At 40.0% G+C, this 15755-nt stretch overlaps 1 protein-coding gene across 1 annotated transcript in view; it reads left to right on the top strand.

Annotated features, from left to right (window-relative positions):
* Nucleotides 1-15755, top strand: part of TNRC6C (trinucleotide repeat containing adaptor 6C) — a 78835-nt gene that overhangs the window by 50179 nt on the left and 12901 nt on the right. Inside the window, 10 exon segments of the mRNA XM_030462075.1 lie at nt 1495-1704; nt 2889-3055; nt 4268-4348; nt 4859-4916; nt 5111-5256; nt 10714-10863; nt 12118-12264; nt 12714-12836; nt 13522-13605; nt 13926-14157. Coding sequence (XP_030317935.1) covers nt 1495-1704; nt 2889-3055; nt 4268-4348; nt 4859-4916; nt 5111-5256; nt 10714-10863; nt 12118-12264; nt 12714-12836; nt 13522-13605; nt 13926-14157 — 1398 coding nt within the window.

The raw sequence follows: 15755 nt of genomic DNA, 5'->3' as shown, positions 1-15755 counted from the left end.
TCTAACAGGAAGTTTGCTGGACTTGTTTCTCAGTTAAACTCTGTTTTTAGATGGACTGCTGTATTCCAAGGCACTCTTAAATGAAAGTTTTTTTGTGGTGACTTTCTTGCCATTTCCTACCTACTCTGCTTGTCTCTTGTTTCTGCTCACTGAAACCTGAGGTTTTTTTACAGGTAAGACTAGGGAGCAAGAAAGGAAAAGTTCTGCAGCAAAGCAGACATCTGGTCTTGAAATTATGAAAATCTGTTAAAAACAGGAATGATAAAGGGTTTTGGTTATCAACAAATCTAAGTTTCACATTTCCCAGGTCTGTTTCATGCTGTGAGCTCCTAGAAATGAGAGATTTGGCAGAGCAATAGTTGATCAGAATAAATTACCCATACTTATGATGCCCACTGAAAAGAGGATTCCTGGATTAGCAGCCTGATCAGCAGTGGAAGCTCTGAGCACACGGAATTCTACAATACTCTTGGAATCTCAGTTGTCATGTAATCTGATGCTTTTTGTGGCAATCATAGCAGAACAGGTTATGTCAGGTATATATAAAAACTGTTTACATTCCTATTAGGTGTTTGGCTCTTTTGTATACTTTACAAAAGTACCTTGAACTCCATCTATGGTCCAGATGAGTCCCTTCAGAATAAAACAAAACTTGTTTTAAGAGGTAGTAGTCATTTTAAATTCAGTTTATGCTTTTGCTGTGTTGTTTGGTATTGCTCTTAGGACTCAAGCTATGGCTGCTCCTGACTCATTTGACTTGAGTGCTAAAATCAGGATTACAATGTCTTACATTCAAGCCAAGCCAGACAGTTTCTTTATAGTGGCTTACGTTTTTCAGTGAGTTAAAATAATATTCTGCAGGAAAAGAGGGAGTTCTACTTGCTGTTCCTCATGTTTTGACTGTAGATTCTAATTGTAGTCTTTTGTTCTCTTTATAAATCGTATTTATTCTTATGCAGGGACTCAGTGGGAACACATCAAGCATAAGCTGGAATAAAAGCTGTAAAGAATGCACACTCCATACAAACATGCCCTTCCTTGTAGGGCATGAGAAGAGAGATTTGCTAATTTGCAAAAAAAGAAAAAGAAATTAAAATAGCTTAGTTTTTCAGTGAAATGGGGCCCAATTCCAATTTGGGTCCTGATCTCCCACCTGCTTGCACTGCTGGGTGTGTTTCCTGAGCCCTGTTCAGTCTCCTCTGAGAAGTCACTTTGGAAGCAGCTGCTGCCTTGGGACAAGGTCTAACATAGCAGCCTGCCTGCTCCTGCCTGTTTTCTAAAACACTCCTTCTGTCTTAACTTGGCACTAATATTCAATACATGAAACTTGAGACCAAATCAAAGACGTTTTATTTTTAAAAGCAAACGCTTCGTTAAAATCTCTGTGCCTCCTTACCAGCTCGTGCTACAAAGACTGTAATAAAATGTTCATCTTTGAAATGCTTGACCAAAAAACCTCTCATCACTGTTGTTGTGTCCTTCCCCTTGCTTCAGCAGGCTGGGGAGAGATGCCTACTGTCCACACAAAGAGTGAAGCTTCTTGGGGAGAGCCATCATCCCCTTCTGCTGCAGTTGATAATGGCACTTCAGCATGGGGGAAACCCCCCAGCAGTGGTACAGGGTGGGGAGAGAATCCTGCTGAGTCAGCAGGGACATATGGAAGAACAAATGCTCCAGCTGCTGCCCCAGCACTGTGCAAACCAGGTACGTGTCTGGATGTCACTGTCCTGAGAGGCTGGAGAAACATACTGAGTTTTCAAACAGCATTTTTTGGTTTCCTGTGTATTTAAATCTTGATTTCAGTCTCAAAGTTTCATTAGATATCTCGAAATGTTGATGTTCCAGATACCAAATTTAGACAAAAATAGGAATATAGTGGGCTGATTGAGTAAATTTAAAGGTATTCCTTAGGGTCTCTTTGTGTGCTGGAAAAGCAGCAAAGTGGACGCCAAGGAAACTGTGAGACTGCAGAAGCATGTGAACAGTACTTCAAAGAAAACTTTTGATGCAAAGTAACTGAGATCAGTTGTTATATGATTTATTCTGCTAGGAAAAGCAACAGATGAGAACAACTAATCATAACCTCACTTTTAGGTTAAACTGAGGCAGTGGTTGTCTTCTTCAGATGTGAAAGCTTTTAATGGGTACAGGGACATCCTGAGCTGCTTACTGCTTCACAACTTCCTAACTAAAATTATCTGTGAAAAATCTCCAAATGGAGACCTCTTGTTTTAGAGTTCTGTTTTATCTGTGGAAGTCTTCACCCCTGCGAAATACTATCTTGAGAAAGAAGTGTAAGGCCCAGAAAACAGAACAAAGCAAAACAAAACAGGAATGAGAGGTCTTAAAATGAATAATCCCAGCTTCAAACAGAATGAACAGAATTAAACAGAACAAGATGACAACCTCATCACTGAGAGTGTTCCATGCAGCCCACATGCCTCTGGTGGATCCCATTCTTCTGAGATGGGAATGAATTTCTCATTAGTAGTGATCCCAAAATTTGGTTTTGTTCATTGGAAGAATGTGGCAGCTAAAATGGTGAGATTTGTTGAAAGCAAAATGGGTCATGAAGTGAGTGGTCATCCTTTGTGGTTCCTAGGAGACTGATATGCCCATGAGCACGGATTTTACTTGCTTAGGAAAGGTCTGGACTTGCAGTTGCTGGAGTTATTCCTCTGTAAAGTATTTAGAGAACTTCTCTTTTTTGCTGACTTCAAAGGAGGAGTCCTTATCATTTAATGCCTATTAAGCTACTTGATGAACCTCTCTATCTCTTGAGAAGACTCAAATGTTAGCATGCTGGATCTGGCATAAAAGGATAGATCTCTAAATTTGCAGGAAATTGAATCTGATTTTTTTCTTCTCCCTCTTTCCTTTCCCTCCAGCTTCAAAATCTATGCAAGAAGGCTGGGGCAGTGGTGGGGATGAAGTGAATCTCAGTACTAGTCAGTGGGAAGATGAGGAAGGAGATATGTGGAATAATACTGCTTCACAAGAGAGCAGCTCCTCCTGTAATTCCTGGGGAAATGCCCCGAAGAAAGGACTTCAAAAGGTAAGACAAAAACTAAGATGGTCTCTAGAAATAAGTGGAATTAGTATATAACATTTCTAGAATGAGTTGTCACAGGTTTTGTTGCATTGCACCTGAACTCTTAAATTAGACCTCTGACACCTGAACAGACACAGCTTGCCACTACTGTGGTTCAAGTACTGCCTACCTGCTTACAGGGGGAAGTGGGAGATCTTGGACTTTCAGCCTGTCAGATGTTTTGGGAGGTTTTGTTGTTGCTGCTTTTGTTTTCTCTTAAAGTTCTATAAGCTTCCATGTGCTCTGAAGAAATGATAATGTATTAACAGAAACCATGTTAAGGGGGCTTTCAAACCATTTTCATGATGGTGAAAAAACATTAACAGTAATTTGTGATGAAATGGTTCAACAACAAAAAAATCTGCTTCCTCTTTGTGAGGAACAAATAAATAATTCTAAGGTGTGTATGAGAAGAAAGCAAACTTTTATTGATGCCACACTCACCCAGTAACATAGCCAGCTATGTTAGGAAGCTTTCCACTGCAGTCTTTATTTCAGGAGAAGGCCAGGCTGTAACTTAAAGGAATTGGGAATGCATTTAGCCAGTTTGTTTGTTGTTCCATTAGTCAACAGCTAGGCCAGTGATTTGATCAAGTATGGTTGTTTCTTGTACTGTCCGCAGCCCAAAACAAATCCACGCTTGTCCCTTGGTACTTTCTGGAGAACTGAAAGGAAGAGACTTCTTAAGGATTTTGTGATAGAAAAGCTGCACAGAGATCTTTTAAAGGTGTTTATCTAGACGCTCTTGTTTGTTTTTAAGAAAATACACTGAGTAACATTCTTAACTTCAAGGTTGCAAAGTCGTTTTTGGGAATGTTTTTCAGGAAGTGTTGTACTATTTTCAGAAATTATTATTTCATTATATTTTTCCACCAGGGATTAAAATGAAATAAGTAAATTCAAAGGTGGCTTTAATTCAGTGGTCAGCAAATCAAATACTAAATAACACACTGAACACCTATTCAGCTGAGATAAAATTTGTCCACTGTTTGGGGGAAGAGAATCATAGTTGCGTTGCTCGGAGGGTTCTTCAGTACTTTCTAAATTAATGTACTAATACATCTTTCAGTAGCATGTGTTATTAATAAGAAAAACTTACCATCTATTTTATGTTCATCTCATCAGTGTGAATGTGGGAACCAGACCACTAATGGAATCTCCTGTTTATTTACTAAGGGCATGAAGACATCTAGCAAGCAAGATGAGGCCTGGATCATGAACCGTCTGATAAAACAGCTCACAGACATGGGCTTCCCTGTGAGTAGAGTTCACAGCTACAACAGCTGTGGCTTAGCTTTTAAAACTTGTAGTTCCAACTCTTGTTTCAGGCTGTAGCTACAGAAAGATTTTCAGTCTCTTCTTCAGTCTGGGAAATAATTCTGTTACCTATTTAGTTTCATTTCAGAAACCTACCCTAAACTCATAGCACACTCTCTGAAATTACCTGATGATGTGCTTTGTGTGATGACGTGTGTAGAACTTCTGAAGTTTAGTTTTCTAGCAAGAGATGTTATTTTGAACTTCAGTAATGATTCTTTTTTTTTTTTTAACCCTTATTACCCAGGTGAAATTAGAATACAGCTGGTTTTTTTTTTTTTTGTTATGGGAGTTAGTTAAAAGCAGGAAAAAAATGTGTGAGGTGATTATTTGTACCAGTGAATAAATATTTAATCCAGTATTTAGGACACATATCTGTTGGCTCTGTTTGCTTTGATATCATAGACACATGATGACTTTTTCTCTTAACATACTCCATATCTTTGACAGAGAGAGCCAGCGGAAGAGGCCTTGAAGAGCAACAATATGAATCTCGATCAGGCCATGAGTAAGTATTACGTAAATATTATTTTTTTTCTTTAAAGCAACATGGGAACCATTCATGCTTCTGAGAACTTGATCTTATCCAGACCTATGGGGTAATATTTATTTTTTTGCTTCTGCAAGCCAGACATACATCTCTGTTGGCAAACTCCTTGTCTGTACATCACCTCCTTTGACACATTTCCCCTCTCTGTGCAGGTGCTCTGCTGGAAAAGAAGGTGGAAATGGACAAGCGTGGAATGGGAGTGACTGACTACAATGGAATGGTCACCAAACCCCTTGGCTGCCGCCCACCACCAATCTCCAAAGAGTCTTCCATGGACCGCCCCACCTTCCTTGACAAGGTAAGTGGATGGCTAGGAGTGTGGCATCCAAGTGAAAACTGGACAGAAATATTAATGATTTCCAGGGTGTGTTTAGAAAGCTGTAGAGAGAATTGTGATAAAGACAATAAAGCCATGTGTAATGATTTATCTTCTTATTTTTTTTTATTTTCTGGGCGATTTAGTCCTTTTGGAGAGGACTGGTGATTTGATTCCCACACAGAAAAGAGTGATGGTCATCCCCAGTGTTAGACTTGGAAACTTGGTAAGGAGTCAGTGACCCTTGCCCAGATTAATGATCAGGCAGGACCAAGGTTAAAATCTTAAGGAATTGGGCTCATAATTCCTGTTTTAGTGTTAAGCTCATTTTGGAGTTCAATGAAAGCTCAGTATTTAAATAAGGATGAGGAGCCGAGATATTTTTGTGAAGTCAGAGAGCAGACACACAGTCATAAATAGCTTCTCTGAGCTTCCTTTTCTGTGGTCATGTATGACAAATTTTCCAGCACCACTTAATGACTGAGGAGAAGCCCCAGAGTATTTGTGTCCAAGATTCAAAGTGACTGAAAAAAAGAATATAGGGAAAAGTACAGCCAGATCTCCAGTAGGAATTGAGATTTACCAGATGACACAAGTCTTAGAAAGAGACCCACCAAATCACCTCAGAATACCCCCAAATTATTAATATGGCAAGAACAGTCTCTGGTGCCATTCTTTATTTGACACAGATGGGGGCTGGTGGTTTCTGAGAGCAGAAATTGGTGCTTTTCACAAGTTCTGCTGAAACCAATGTGTTCTACATAAGGTGTTTACAGGATGTGAGGCAGTACCAATATCCAGTCGTGTCAACACAGACTGCATCAAAAACTTCACTGACCCTGAATCCCCATTATCTTTCTGGTCCTCTACCCTCTTGTTTTCTTACAGTCTTAACTAGTGTTACCCTTAAAGTTATGGCTTGTGTTCTGACAGGTTCCCAGGTGTTATGCTTAGAGAATCAGCACGGTGCTGTGCTGGGACATCTGATAAATACTGACCTTTTCAGGGCAGCTAGTATTTATTTCTGCTGTCATTGCAGTCTAAACAGTTTGAGTTTTTTGACTGCTACAATGCTTACTGTAAGCAATTTAATTTGATTGAACACAAAGGCATCTTACTTGGTATAGGTTATTTATATTATTAATGAGCAATTGGCTCCTATATACAAGAATACTGATTTTCTGCTTTTGGCAGGTAACGTGATAATAACATTTGTTCGTTCTGAGCTCCCTACTTGCACTGGAATGATGTGGTGTCCATTATTTTTTTGTTCCCTGAATCAAACTAAACTGACTGTATTTCCTAAGTGTAAGACTCAATCTGGCTCTTTTTCCTCCTTTTCTCTTCCTGCCATGGAAAGTTCATGCTTAACTAAAGCAAATCTATTTGTGTATGACAAACTTAAATGAATATGTTAACTGAAGGATTTCTCTCCTGCTGAAGGTCACAGACTTGATGCATGCATGCCAGTTAACCTTTTCTTTTCTAGGATAACAAAATCTTGAGCAGTAGAATTACTGTTAGAGAGAGAGAGGTGCATTATGTGCAGCATAATGCATAATCATGGAAGCAAATGTTAAACACAACTATTGAGAAGTTGTGAGTAGTAAAATTATTAATATTCAAAAGGAAATAAAACCTGTCAGTCTGGGCATAACGTGTAACTGTGACTTGACTGCAACAAAGGAAATAATCCCAAACTGTGTTTGTTAGCTATCAGAGTGCTGAGTGACTGGCTAAGTGAATTAAACAGATAAAGTTCCTACTCTAAGGCTAGGGAGCTTTTCCCAAAGAAGTTCTTTCCAGATTTACAGCTCATACAACTCCTCTAAAACCTTTCTGCCCTTTGAGGTACTATTTCAGAGCACAAGCTGTCCTGCTTGCTGCTCAGGTCATCCTTGGTGAGCAAGCTCCCTGCACAGCTGCACAAAGCACTCCAGCTAATGTTCCTTTTTTACTTACTGTCTTACCAAGTCTTTATCTTTTTGTTCAGCTTTCCTGAGTCTTCAGGAAATCATGCAAGGTTCCTCATCATGAAATTGTAAGCTGGGTAGGTGTGCTCATTGGTACCACTCTTTCTCAGCTCTTCTGCTCATCTGAGTTGAGTCTCTGTGATTTTTTTTTTTTCCCCTCCCTCTTCCCCTCTCCCCACATTTTCTCTGACAGATAAACTTATTATCTGTTCTTTAACCTTATACATTTGAGGAGAGAGAATATCCAGCCCTTACATTTCCTTCTGGGCCCATTGAACTCCCTGTTCTGTCTGGATTAGTAATGGTCTGTGCAACTAAAAAGCTCCTTAGAATAATGTTTGCTTTGACTTTCTTCCTCAGTGCTTGCTGCAGATTCTCCATGTCACAGCTTTTCTTCTCCACTCTTGAGAAATCCAGGTCTAGAAGTGTTGATGCCTCTTGGCTGCAATCATGTTCTTCCTAAAATACTCTGACAGGGCTTTTGCCTTGTTTCTAATTCAAACACAGAGTGTTTGGTGGGTTTTTTCCCAACCTTATCCTTCACATTCTGATCCCAGCTATCTCTGGTGAGAGTGATTGCTTTTTGTCTTGGGGATTATGAATGGAATGTTTTAGCATTACACAGGAAGACTTCTGTAGGCCTTGCAATTGGATTATGGGCACTGGAATTTTAAGGCTGAATCTTAGATTACTCTTTCCTCCATCTTGGCTTCCTCTGTTCCAGTGATTTTCTTTTTTGAACTTCCAAGTTTTGAAATCTCTTTTGTATTCTTGTGTTTTCAAAACTGATGAATACTTCTTGGAGTACTGCATTTCCTGCAAGTTTCTTTTACCTGTACCTAACTCCTTTCAGATTTGAAAAGAACATATTTTGAGGTAAAATCCTTTAATTTCCTCATCTGGAAAAAGATTTAATGCGTATTTTCTTCTAATTTACTTCTGTAACTGACTTCATACAAAGACCTCTGGCAAATTCATCTATCTCTCATCTGTCTGTTGGGACACTTTGATTCATGCAGTGTCAGTTGTTGGCAGGTGATTGTCAGGAATCCTTTGCAAGATTGTCTCTCTCTCACAGGGCTAAAAAATCTGATTAATACCATTTGCATTCTGTCATATTTGGTACATGGGATGATCATGAGAGACTTTCTGAAGTCCTGAAAGTAATATATTGAGCATGACTGTGGTGTTTGTGTTGGGTAACAGCAGAAGGAAATATTAGCACCAGTAGGAGGTTACAGTTGTGTCCAGTTCTTTAAAGTAAGCTAAAAACAGTGCTGGATTGAGCACGACTTGGACAATTCAGATGTAGGGTATTTGTTTAATTGATTATCCTGAAAGAAATGCAACACATTTCTAAGAAAATCACAGAAGAAGAAAAGCTATGTAAAAAAGATTATTCTTCAGGAAGAAAAACAGTTGGTCACAAACCCAGTAAAGATATCACCTAGTCTAGGTTGAGAATGATGGAGTGCTTTTTGTTGGCTAACTGAAGGGCTCTGTGTGAAATTAATTGATTTCAGCTTGACTTAGAGCACAGATTTGTGCAGCACAGCTGGCACCTTACACATTTAAGCTTAAAAAAATAAATGTGACTAACATGTTACAAACTTGGTACAGAAGGCTGCAGTTCAGCTAAGGAACACTCCTGTGGAGGTTTCCTTGCAGCAAGAGCCTGCCTGTGCTGGAAATTAAATGCCTGAGTCTCCAGTGTGGCTTGTCCTCCACTGTCCCTGGCACTGCCTGTTTCCAAAACGGGGAAAAAATAATGTCAATGAGACAAGACTGGAATGAATTCTGAGGGCAGGGAGGCACTGCATTGCTCTTTCATGGTCAGTAGGCTTCTTCTCATAGGAAACAATGGCATCTGAAGGAGAGAGCAAGCATGAAGCTTGAAATTATTTTCACTTTAAAGGGGGAAGGGTGGAATTGTAAACATATGTCTGTGATCTAAGTAGAAATCCTTGAACCTGTTACTGTCATGCAAGCTGCAGTTGTTTGTGGAGTGTGACTGATGTCCAGTAGAATGTAAAATATCTTGAGCTGAAAGGCCTTGGGGATATCATTAGAAAATGTCAGTGTCCCCCTACGGATAGTCAGATAGCATGTCAAGTGTCACTTTGCCTGATAGTAAAGAAACTTTTCCTTTGCATCAAAGGAGAGCTGTTGAAAATGCATTTTTCAGGATTAACTTAGAACATAAAATTTACCAAGCATGCTCGCTGCATTAGGTCATTTGTTTGGGTTTGGTTAGCAGACTGGGCTGCTTTTTTAGACAAAGGAGATTTATCAGTGTCTCACAGTCTTCTGGGGCATTGGATTTATTACTTGAAATAACCTAGGCTCCTCAGCTATTTAAAAAGCTCACATTGCAATGAATACATTGTCTGAAAAACACCAGTCCAGCACATTGCAAATTAAAGATTTCTCACTCTGCCTGTGTTTGTGGTTTTTTTGGTGGGTTTTTTTTTGAGCTCTACTTTGTACACAGTGTTATTTGATCATGCTTGCTGCAGGCTTTGCAGACATCAAAGCACAGTTTGAGATAGAACTCAGTACGCCACTGTAATACTAGCTAGATACCTACCTGTTTGATTAGGGATTCTGTGATTTATTTTATTTTGTGACTTGCTGTTTTGCCCCTGCTGGGGCTGCCTTCTGTGCATTGTATCCCTGTTCATCCCTGGCTCCTTACAGCCTGGCAGTCAGAGAGGGGTCCTTATGCCTTGCTAAAATCTGCCTCCTCCTGGGGGATGTTCAGGCAGTATCTTAATCACTTTCCTAGGAAGGCTATAGAGACAACATTATAATTACTGTTTTTAAGCATTTTTGTGTTCACTGGGTGCTTTAGAGTGTAATGTTTCATAGTGGATAATAATAACTTGATGCTATGTGAGTATTAAACGAGGCTCATGTGTCTCAGGAAAACAGATTAGTTGCAAAAATGCTCTTTTAAGAGTAGAGCTATGATACAGAACCAAATACAGACTGATGGCAAATAAGCTGATCTGGCCTTTTCCCAAGTTCTGGGCTAGGTATGTTGGTGCTCCACTGCTGAGAGTTCACCAAACAAACAGAAAAATTCCCTTAAATATGCCGGGTTTCTGCCCTCTCCATGTTTAAATCTTGTGGAGGAGAGAGGGCAAAATCTAAGGGGGGGGAGGAAGAGGTGGCTGCACCAGAGCTCTGTGCTACAATCCTTCCTTTCCTTCTGGAGAGGTGGCTGAGGGTGATTGTACTGTGGGTTAAGTGTTACCAAAGTAAAGAAAAACAGTACCTTAATACTGTTTCTTTCTTTCTTCTCCCTTCACTCCATACTTTTCATTCCTTGTTATTGTTTTTTTTATTATTATTATTTTTTATATTTTTATTCATCCATGCCCTTTTATATTTCCATGGGACACTGTTTTGTGCACTGTCTGCTCCTGGGCACCGCACGCAGCTCACCCTTTCTTTCTCCAATCAGGATGGCGGCCTAGTGGAAGAGCCCACTACTTCACCATTTTTGCCTTCACCAAGCCTGAAGCTCCCCCTTTCAAACAGTGCACTCCCTAATCAGACCCTGGGCGGGATTGCCTCAGGGCTGGGCATGCAAAACTTGAATTCTTCTAGACAGGTAAGGCTGTTGGGGGAGGTCCCAAGTTGAATTTCAGATCACTTGGACTCGTCACTTCCCTGGGGGAAATGATGTTTTACACTGACAGCACATGCAACATCTTTGTTCACATGAAATATCAGTGGAGAAAGTACCTGCTGTGTAAACAGTTCATGTTAGAGGACATAAAACAACTGCTTAGTTGTAATTACCCTGCTAATTACACACATCTGTGGAGAAGCAGCTCTAGTATCAGGGATTTATACCACTGAACCCTGGTGTAACTCCGCCTTGATTGATGTGAGGTTTCTCTTTTTTGAGGCATTGCTAATTGTCACAGACTCTTAAGGCAGAGACATTGCTCTAATTCATCTTTCCTGGTTCACATAATTATTCAGTGATGAGGTGGGTGAGAAGTGATGGGGTCTTTTTTTATTGCTGCCATAAGTGCCAGGAGGGCTCATGGCTTTGACAGGCAGTAAGAAAGCAAGTGTGCTTCTTGCACCTCTGGTCACACAGAGCACTGTGGTGAAGGGGGATGCTTTACTGCTGGGTAAAACCTGCTGAAAGGGGAAGAAAAGGAAAGGAGATGGAGGGGAAAATTGATAAACACTGCAAGACTGAGAGGCCACAAACTACTGTTGATTATGAAAAGCTTATTTTGACCATATTAATTGCCATTCTAGCAACGATAAGAAATAGCACGGAAGAACTCTGTGTCATTCTTTGATGGCTTTTTATTGTGTGTATTCTTTTATAATTAGTTTTCTAAAGGCAGTACTTGTTCTGAACTTAGAGCCCATTAAACAGAAGCAGAGACTGCACTAATGGCATTTCCATATCAGTACCTTTGTAAAATGTTAAGTACAAAACTGCCTAATGTATAGCTAATGTAAGGGTTTGGATTCAGTGAGTTCAGTGGCTCCATTCTCCTGTCCCTTGCTACACAAATACAAACATTTTTGGCGAGTACTTTCCATTGTTTATCTTGTGACCCTCTAGGGTTATGCATCCTTATAAAAGTGATCTTCAGCTTCAGTTACCTTTGTTGAGGCATCTGTACAAAATTCCCAATGTTTGGGGTGGTGGATACAGGGTGATCTTTGCCATGCCCGACTCTAAGCCTCTGATCATCAAGTCCAGTCTGTATGTACTGGTTTCTTTATCTGTGCCTGTCACAATCTTGGGAGGATAAAGGCTGCACAGATAAGTAACTTCCAGGTTATATATTAAGTGATGTCTTTAAAAGACAGTGTCTTTCTTGTCCTGCTGTAGATACCGAGTGGCAATCTGGGTATGTTTGGCAATAGCGGAGCAGCACAAGCCAGGACCATGCAACAGCCGCAGCAACCGCCAGTGCAACCTCTTAATTCATCCCAGCCTAGTCTTCGTGCTCAAGTGCCTCAGTTTCTATCCCCTCAGGTTAGATGACATTTCCACTCAGGAGTTTTCCCTTTCCCTGGAACTCTTCCATATGCACTCTCCTCTCCGGATGCATCCTCTCGTGCAGCTGAGGCTTTGCAGGCTGTGTCTGTGTTGATTTGTTCACTAGCCAGTGAGCATGGAACATGGGCAAGAGGTTCTTACCTGTGTGTTGTCTGTGTGAGCACACTCTTGTGTTCCTTTTTGCAAAAAGCAGTGTTTCTAAAGGTCTGAGGAGTTTATTCTTAGCTCTTTTGCCATAAATGGACACCTAAGTATGTTTATTAAGATTTGCATTAGACCCTCTTCTTAATTTTATAAAATTCCTGGTACTACTTCTGTTACTGGTAATGTTTTCCAGTGATGTCTTTTGAGTCTTACTAATGGCTTACACGGTTGCCAGACTTAAAAGTAAAGGTACAATGTTTAATGCACTGCTCTTTTCTTAGGTTCAAGCACAGCTTTTGCAGTTTGCAGCAAAAAACATTGGTCTCAGCCCTGCACAGTTAACCTCGCCAATTAATAATCCTCAGCATATGACGATGTTGAACCAGCTCTATCAGCTGCAGCTGGTAAGTGAAAAGATGAGGCAAATAAGCTCTAGGTCAGAACTGGAAGCATGAAGATAAGTTAGGAGAAAGGCTAACCTACATTTTAAATGGCTGTGGCAGTTCTTTCAAACAATCACGCTGATTTCTTTGGTAGAATTTCTTTTTAAAGAAAAGAAATCCAAAAGAAACAGAATCATGGGGTTTGCCTCAGGTTTTGTGGAATAGTCATTTGTGGAATAGTTACCCTTTGCAGCTGCTCAGTGGAACAGTGGACTTGGATACGTTTTAAAATTTGTAAGAAATTTATTACACAACAAATTTATCACATTTGTAACAAGAATGGTACTTGTGTAATATCTTCTCATTTGTAACAACTGTGGTACATTTGTATTTGTTTAATTTGCAACAAGAACACTATCTAACAATTGTTACATGTATCTTTTAATTTCAGCTGTAATTAGATGTCTGCAATTATAAGTTTTTACATCTGTATCAAATAGTTCCAGTTGTAACAAGGATGGGTTTTGTTTGGTTTTTTTTTTTTTTTTAACAACTTGCTCCGTTTGTAACAAGAAAGTTACTTTTGCTTCACTGAGTGTTTTCAGAATGCTTCTGTGTTTTTGTTATGTACCAGAGCAGTTCAAGCAAACTTGATCTGCCTAATTGGCTGTGTCAGGACTTGAGACCTCTCCTTTCTGCTCTGCAGGCGTACCAACGTTTACAAATCCAGCAGCAGATGTTACAGGCTCAGCGTAATGTTTCCGGACCCATGAGACAACAGGAGCAGCAAGTAAGTTTGATGCCAGTTCAGTCTCTCCATTAGTTTGGTTTCAATAGCTTCAACAGATTGTGCTACACGATACCAAAGCAGTTAAAGCATCCTTAGAAACAATAATGCAGGGCATGGCTTGAGTATTGGAAAAGAACAAGTGCTAGAGTAATAAAGCTATTTCACATCATTCAGTTGTTGGAGGCAAGCTCTTCAACCCGTAATGCTGTCAGGTTTTATTTGTAAAGAAACCTATTATGTTGTTTCACTGCAGAGAAAGTCACAAGACACCTCGTGTCCTTTTGTTCCATTGAGCATTTATTGATTCTTTTTCTCCCCAGGTTGCACGTACAATCAATAACATGCAGCAGCAGATCCAGCAGCACCAGCGCCAGCTGGCCCAGGCCCTGCTTATGAAGCAGCAGCCTCCCCCTCCACATCTATCTTTGCACCCCTCTGCAGGCAAATCAGCCATGGATAGCTTTTCACCCCATCCCCAGGCTCCCAGCCTACCTGACCTGCAGACCAAAGAGCAACAGTCTTCACCGAACACCTTTGCTCCTTACCCTCTTGGTACGTGGCCTTCACTAAAGCAGTTTGGCCTGGGAAAGGCAGAGAGGAAGAATTTTTCATTATTTCAGCATCTAAATATTTTGCTTTACAATACAATGCAGAAATATTTGTTAAAAGTTTGCTGTATAGCATTGAAAGTGCTGAACAAAACCATTTTATTAGGTGCCTGTCTGGTAGCTGCTCAGGTGTGATGTGTTTGCTCACCTCTGCTCCGCCTACAAGTAGCAGAAGATTTGCTTGATTAGCTGTCTACGTGTGTAGCTATTTGTGGACTAAATACCTATTAACAGCACCGTGTCATAAAACACACAAATAGCACCTTGAAAAAACAGAATTATCACCTGGAAGTCACGTAGAGTCAGCTTTCCATGCTGATTATCTCTGAAGCATCAGTTTTGGTCACTGTATTTCAACAAAGATCAGTTTGAAGGGGTGCAGAAAGAGTGTTGTTCAGATGATCAGATTTTTCAAACACATGGCTGCTAAGGAAAAAATTAAATCCTCTGCTCACTTTTGTGTAAAGAGAAAACTCAAGAGGCAGGAATCTTCAAGCATGTGAAAGCTACCTTTGATGTTTTCTTGTATGTGGCTAATGCAAGAGGTAATAAACTTGTGTTGTAGAGATCTAGTTAAACATTATGGATTGCTGACTTGCTTTAAGCAACGTTGATCACTGGGAGAAATTGGGCAATTGCTGAAATCTTGTTCACTGGACATCCTGTGGTAGGTTAGATGTGGCTCTGTCAAATGTAACTGATGCCAAAGTAATCAATTCAGCCTTGAAACAGGGTGACCAGGACAGCCTCCCAGACCTGTTTTCTGTGATTGTTTAACGTATGCTACAGACTTCATTTATGAAGGAATTAATTTAATCTCTTTGTGACTCTCTTTATACTGTGTACAATAGAATTGCCAAGCTTTATGTACCATGCAGCAGTTCAGAAGGTAATTTTGACTGCTAGGGTGAGCTGTTGTAGCAGGGAGCATCAGAAGGTAGAACAATTTTATGAATAAAAGGCCTAAATCTGAGAGGCTCTTACAGTATCTCAGCTTTCTGTGATAACATTCAGGGTAATATATCAAAAAGGAACCAGATTTGTTTTACAGAAGCTTGTCGAAACTATTCCTTAAATATAGTGTGGGTGGTTATTGTACTGTGTATACAAAATATATTCCCAAATAATGCAATACCAGCTCTGATGAATAGCAGCTGTTTGTATGACCTTCTAAATAGTTGCTTTGTTTGGGTTTTTTAAAATGTGCTTAGCAATAAAATGGCAGGCATCATGGGGCTGTGCTGGTGAGATACTGGGAATATTTTGGCCTAACAATGGAATATTGTAAATTCTTCACTGGTTTAAGTGAAGCATTCCAGTGCATTCTTCCAGAATGCCTTTTCCAAGACAAGTGAAGAGAAGAAATACTGACAGCTTTGAAATATTATCCCTACATCTTTCTGCCTTTTTCCTTTCAACAAAGTTTTAACATTATCTGAATTCATGGGAGTGTTATGGGTGTTCCCATGAAAGCACAAGTTCTTCAGAGCAAGCTGAGAACGGGCCTGGTAAATTACTACACATACATGGAAATCAATGTTT

This window comes from Calypte anna, chromosome 18 (assembly GCF_003957555.1).
Source record: "Calypte anna isolate BGI_N300 chromosome 18, bCalAnn1_v1.p, whole genome shotgun sequence".
NCBI lineage: Eukaryota > Metazoa > Chordata > Aves > Apodiformes > Trochilidae > Calypte > Calypte anna.
Note: the sequence above shows the minus strand (reverse complement) of the source record. Positions and strands in the feature narration are given on the sequence as shown.